Here is a 6,741-nt window from a genome sequence, read left to right as displayed (position 1 = left end):
TGTGTGTGTGTGTGTGTGTGTGTGTGTGTGTGTGTGTGTGATTTAAGCAACTCAAGCAAGAAATGTGTGAGGACAATTTCTGAATAAGGTTCTATAAATAATAAAACTAGTTTTTAAATGCCTGATAAATATCGATGAGTTCATTCTTGGTCCTTAGTACTTCTGATTCTCCCTTTTGTCCAGCTGAGTACAACTGAAATCCTCAAGGCCGCTAGCCATGGGATGGCGGGATGCAGTTTGTGACAGACTGTGTAGACTTACGTTCTTTTAGAGCCTTCTGCCTTCTTGATCATACCCATAGAACATCTGATCAGAGACAAAGTTGCAATTCCTAGTGCCCTCCCATGGAGAAGATCCCCCCCAAATTGAAATGAAGATCAGCATTTTATTCCATTTTTTGTATTTACTTGTTTATTTTATTGAGTTTGTATCAGTATACATGAGTGGAAGTAGGTGTCAACTCTAGTAGAAAGCTTGAGGGAGGTGAACTTTATCAGCAACATGCTCATGCTGTCCTTACTAATCCCCTTTCTTCTTGCTAGTCCCCCTTTCCAAGTTTTCAGTGGTGATTTCAAAGTCCTCAAATGTTCTTCTGTCGTCTCTATTCCAAACCAGTCGTGAAACATCCCTGTGGAAAAGAATTACCTTAGTAGGCATTAATATGTAAGGGATTCTTAAGATTGACTTTGGTGCGTGTGTCTGATCTTAAGAGTACTTGCATTTTACTAACAATGCCTTAACTGGGGAAAGTAAGTTTAAATGCTGACATTCTGGGTACCAAAAACAAACTAGGAGGAAAATGGTGTGTGTGTGTGTGTGTGTGTGTGTGTGTGTGTGTGTGTGTGTGTGTGTGTGACAGAGAGAGAGAGAGAGAGAGAGAACTATGTGGTCCCTCTCAAATCATACCACATTGATAGTTAGATGCTAACTGTAGAACAGATAAGTCCAGCTTATATTTTAAGCAACAGAATGTTGGCTTGATGTGTTTGGGCATCTGTATAAAATGGTTTATGAGGTTCCTAGAAACATCGCCAAAGGCAAGGGAAGCAAGGGCAAAAATGAACTCTTGGGATTTCATCAGGATAAAAAGCTTTTGCACAGCAAAAGAAACAGTCCACAAAACCAAAAGACAACCGACAGAATGGGAGAAAATATTTGCAAATGACATATCAGATAAAGGGCTAGTATCCAAAATCTATAAAGAACTTATCAAACTCAACACCCAAAGAACAAATAATCCAATCAAGAAATGGGCAGAAGACATGAACTGACATTTTTCCAAAGAAGACATCCAAATGGCCAACAGACACATGAAAAAGTGCTCCACATCGCTCAGCATCAGGGAAATCCAAATCAAAACCTCATGAGATACCACCTCACACCAGTCAGAATGGCTAAAATGAACAAGTCAGGAAACGACAGATGTTGGCGGGGATGCGGAGAAAGGGGAACCCTCCTACACTGTTGGTGGGAATGCAAGCTGGTGCAACCACTCTGGAAAACAGTATGGAGGTTCCTCAAACAGTTGAAAGTAGAGCTACCATAAGATCCAGCAATTGCACTACTGGTTATTTACCCCAAAGATACAAATGTAGGGATCCGAAGGGGTACGTGCACCCCGATGTTTATAGCAGCAACGTCCACAATAGCCAAACTGTGGAAAGAGCCAAGATGTCCATCGACAGATGAATGGATAAAGAAGATGTGGTATATATACACAATGGAATATTGTGCAGCCATCAAAAGGAATGAGATCTTGCCATTTGCAATGATGTGGATGGAACTGGAGGGTGTTATGCTGAGTGAAATAAGTCAATCAGAGAAAGACATGTATCATAGGACCTCACTGATATGAGAATTTCTTAATCTCAGGAAACAAACTGAGGGTTGCTGGAGTGGCAGGGGGTGGGAGGGATGGGGTGGCTGGGTGATAGACATTGGGGAGGGTATGTGCTATGGTGAGCGCTGTGAATTGTGCAAGACTGTTGAATCACAAATCTGTACTTCTGAAACAAATAATGCAACATATGTTAAGAAAAAAGAAAAAGAAGAAGATAGCAGGAGGGGAAGAATGAAGGGGAGTAAATCAGAGGGGGAGACGAACCATGAGAGACGATGGACTCTGAAAAACAAACTGAGGGTTTTAGAGGGGAGGGGGATGGGGGGATGGGTTAGTCTGGTGATGGGTATTAAAGAGGGCAAATTCTGTGTGGGGCACTGGGTGTTATGCACAAGCAATGAATCATGGAACACTACATCAAGAACTAATGATGTAATGTATGGTGATTAACATAACAATAAAAAATTTTAAAAAATGTTTTATGAGGGAAAATGGTCTCTCAAGTAATCCAGTGGAATCAAAGATACACTGCTAATCCTGCTTCGACTAACACCCACAACAGTTTCCTGACTCGTCATTAAAACACCCTACATGAGGACTAGGAGTAGAGCATCCTGTGCTAGGTACAAATAACGGGAGTACGTACGAAGCACAGAGTTGTTACAGAGGAAGGGGTGAATTCTGTGGTGGATTCAGAGGCAACCAGAGAAAGCAACTGGGAAAATAGTATCAAAGCACAGATTGGGCAAGATAAATAAGACCCCTTCTAAGAGATGGACAAAGAAGATGGTTTGAGTTTATGTGTTTAGTTTTTAATGGGTATTAATATGCATGAAGATTGTTTCCCTTTTTTAACAGGTGTTGTGGTTGACGATATGTTCATAATGATTTCTGCCTGGCAGAAGACTAGCCTCGTGGATAACACAAAACAGCGGCTGTCCAGTGTCTATTCCAAAGTGGCGGTGTCGATTACAATCACCACCATCACCAACGTCCTAGCCTTCTATACAGGGATTATGACCTCTTTCAGGTCCCTACAATACTTTTGCATCTATACGGGAACAACCCTGCTCTTTTGTTATTTCGATAACATCACCTGTTTCGGAGCATTTATGGCTCTGGATGGTAACAGAGAAGGAGTCTGTCTATGCTGGTTGAAAAAGCCAGAAACTCCTGACCAAAAATGTTCCTCACTGAAAAGGTCCTGCTGTCTCCCATGTGATTCTCTCCCGGATGAACAAGAAACTGATATCCATCCGATGAATTTGTTCTTTCGAGACTGTTTTGGCCCTTTTCTCACAAGCACTGAGTCCAGAGTTTTTGTAGTGCTTATATACATTTTGTACATCATAAGTAGTATCTGTGGGTGTTTCCAAGTGCAGGAAGGTTTAGACCTTCGAAATTTGGCAAGTGACGATTCCTATATCACACCATGTTTTAATGTAGAAGAGGATATTTTTTGGATTATGGTCCCAGGGTTATGGTTGTTGTTACTGAAACTCTTGACTACTGGGATAAAGATGCTAGGCAAAAACTGGAACTACGTCTGGCAGATTTGGAAAACAGTGACTATGTAGATAAAAATCCCACAGAGTTTTGGTTACGAGAGTATGTGCAGTATATGGAAAAGAGCAAGCAAGATGTAAATGATAAGGACATTTTTATGAACGGCTTGCCCAATTTTTTAACACGTTTTCCACTTTTTGTGTCTGATACTAATATTTCATCGTCACATGAAATCATTTCTTCCCAGGGCTTCGTTCAGACCATGGGTGTTTCTTCTTCAGCCGATGAGAAGAAGGTGTTATCCCACTTACGAAGCAGAGCTGAAAAGTGCGAAATCCCCCTAATGGTCTATAACCAGGCATTTGTATATTTTGATCAGTATACCCCCGTATTGGAAAACACTGTTCGAAATGTCATTGTTGCATCAACCGCTATGTTCGTTGTTTCCTTATTGTTAATTCCTCATCCACTGTGTTCCTTGTGGGTAACTTTTGCTACTGCTTCTGCGATTGTGGGAGTAACGGGTCTCCTGGCATTCTGGAATGTCAGTCTCGATTCCATATCCATGGTTAATCTTGTCATTTGCATAGGGTTTTCTTTCGATTTTTCTGCACACATTTCTTAGGCATTTGTTTCCAGCCCTAAGCTGTCAGTAAACCGAAAAGCAATTGAGGCAGTGTATGGGCTAGGCTACCCACTGTTACAAAGTGCACTTTCAACAGTAATAGGGGTGTGTGTTTTATCTGCAGCTAAAGCATACATCTTCAGGACATTTTTTAAGATGATGTTTCTTGTTATGGTATTTGGGGCTGCTCATGGCCTAATTTTTATTCCAGTATTCTTAACCTTTTTTTTGAAGGTCTGTTTGAATATCCACTAACAAATCAAAGACCAATTATAAAATTCCTGATTGTCACACTCCAATCTGATAACAGGGCACTATTAGAAATAGTCAATAAACTAAAAACAAAGGCATGTTTCCTTGGCTTGGAAATCCCATTTAAATTATTATTGAAAATATCCTGGAAAAATCAATTAGGCTTACATTAAAATATCTTTACTAAATTAGGAAGTGTTGTCATCTTTATTACGGTCTATACAATCATTCATAAGGTATGACTTTCCAATTATTTTTTCCTTTTGTTTCATTGTTAGAAGTTTCTGCCTGAAATTCAAATATTTTATGCACTATAATATAAATGGAATATTATTTTCATTGAACTTCCTAGATCATTAATATGTAAAAGTATAACTTATTATTTATTCTCCCAGTCTGGGGGCTTTGTATGCATTTTCTTAACAGTGTATCTTGATAAAATGAAATTTTTAAAGTTTTGAAATCCAATTTATCATTTATCATAAAAAAATGGTCAGTGTTTTCTGTGTCCTCTCTAAGAAGTCTTTGCCTATTCCAAGATTACAAAAAAATCCAACTATGATTTCTTCTCAGAGCTCATAATTCTAATTTTACATTCAGGTCTATGATCCATAGATCTGTATTTGTTGAGACATGTGGATAGAAGTTCATTATCTTCCCATAATAGTTACCCATTCAGTTTTCCAGCATCATTAGTAAGAAGACTACATTTTCAGCGTAGGATTAATTTGGCACCTCTGTCAAAGAATCAGCTGACAGTTTATGTGTGGCTCTATTTCTGGGCATTGATCTGTTTGTCTATCCTAAAGCCAATACCACAGTGCCTTGATTATTGAACCTTTATATTAAATCTTGAAATTAGGTTGTATAATGGGTCCAGCATTTTTCTTTTCCAAATTATTTTGGCTAGTCTTGGTTCTTCCCATTTAGATACTAATTTTAGAATCACTTGTCAATTTATCAGAAAGCCTTCTGGGTTCATGACTCGGTTATAGTGAATTACAGATCAATTGGGGGAAAATAGGTATCTTAGCCATTTGGAATCTTCTAATCTGTGAACATGGTTTACCTTTCCATTTATTTGTGTCTTCCTTAATTTCCCTCAGGAATATCTTATAGGTTCAGGTTGATTTACTTTCCAAGTATTTTTATCTTTATGGCATTGTAAATAAATTTGAATTCCTTTTCCATTTTGTTTTTACTACTACATAAAAATACAATTGATTTCAACATACCTAAATTATATTGTGTAACCTTATTAGGTTCATTTATCAGTTCTTGTAGATCCTTGTAGTTTCTTTAGCAGGTTTTATCTGACCTTGTAGAGTATATATGTTGAGTACTAAATTTCCTTGCTTCCTTTATTTTATTTTATTTTATTTTATTATTTTATTTTATTTTTTAGAGACTTTATTTATTTATTTGACAGAGAGAGACACAGCGAGAGAGGGAACCCAAGCAGGGGGAGTGGGAGAGGCAGAAGCAGGCTTCCCGCCGAGCAGGGAGCCCGATGTGGGGCTCGATCCCAGGACCCTGGGATCATGACCTGAGCCGAAGGCAGACACTTAACGACCGAGCCACCCAGGCGCCCCTCTTTGCTTCCTTTAAATACTATTGGACTTTGATCTGACAGGAAGTTGTTTCTATAGCAGGTTGATCCTCTCAAGACTTGTTTATAAGCCTTGTTAGGGCAAGTCTAGAGTAGACTTTAGTCCCAGGGCTAGTTGTGCCATAGTATGAGGCAAAACTCTCTGGAGTTTCTCCTGACAGCCCCAGGGCGGACTCTGCAGTCTGGCTGTTCAAAATTTAACCGTCCCCCAGCTCTGGATTAGCTTGGGCAACTTTTTAGCATCTATTTCTCTAATTATGTTTTGCCTAAGCTCGTGGAGTTTTATCCATGCATGCGTGGTTAAGTATTTAGGGACAGACTCTGGCCAGGCTTTGCCTGACTTCAGAGAACTTCATCGTCCACATATGTGACTGGGGATTTGAGGACAAACTGCAAGGAACCCCGTGCACATTTCTGAGGCACTTTATCGCTAGAGCTCTCTCTTCCCTGGCACTCAGCCTCACATATTTCGGCCACCTCATCCCCGCTAAACTCTGCTTGGTCTCCTCGACTTAGAGAAAATGCTATGCTTTGCTTAGATTCTCCTTCCTGGGCTGCAGTCTGGAAAATGTCTCTGAGGAGGTCAGAGAACTGGGTTCTATGGTTCACCTCATTTGTTTCCTTTTTTCCAGGGATCATAGTCCTCCACTGTTTATTGCCCGGTTTCTGAAGACAGTTGCTCAACACATTTTGTCTTGTTATTTCCAATAAGAGGACAGTCTTTCAATGACCTCATCGGAGGTGGAAACAAGTCCCCTGTCTTTTTTCCTATTTATGTCATTCATTTTGCTATCTAAGTTTACAGTTTGGGTTCACTCTAGTTCAACTCCTTGAAGTAAGCTTTGAAGTAAATTAATTACATGGGACTTCAATATATCTGGAAAATCCCTTTTCTCTCTCAATAAATTA

The 6,741-nt window shown here is 39.5% G+C and overlaps 1 protein-coding gene across 1 annotated transcript in view; it reads left to right on the top strand.

The window, feature by feature from the left end:
* Window positions 1–4,418, top strand: part of LOC112817380 (patched domain-containing protein 3-like) — a gene marked incomplete at its 5' end in the record, with an annotated part of 5,751 nt that extends 1,333 nt beyond the window's left edge. Inside the window, 2 exon segments of the mRNA XM_025864447.2 lie at window positions 2,699–3,289; window positions 3,292–4,418. Of these exon segments, the coding sequence (XP_025720232.2) occupies window positions 2,699–3,289; window positions 3,292–3,971 (1,271 nt within the window).
* Window positions 4,419–6,741: the final 2,323 nt, after the last annotated feature.

This window comes from Callorhinus ursinus, unplaced genomic scaffold, assembly GCF_003265705.2.
Source record: "Callorhinus ursinus isolate GAN/ISIS: 27379988/994484 unplaced genomic scaffold, GSC_fseal_2.0 scaffold400, whole genome shotgun sequence".
NCBI classification, from domain to species: Eukaryota; Metazoa; Chordata; class Mammalia; order Carnivora; family Otariidae; genus Callorhinus; species Callorhinus ursinus.
This window is presented reverse-complemented; position numbering and strand designations above follow the sequence as displayed.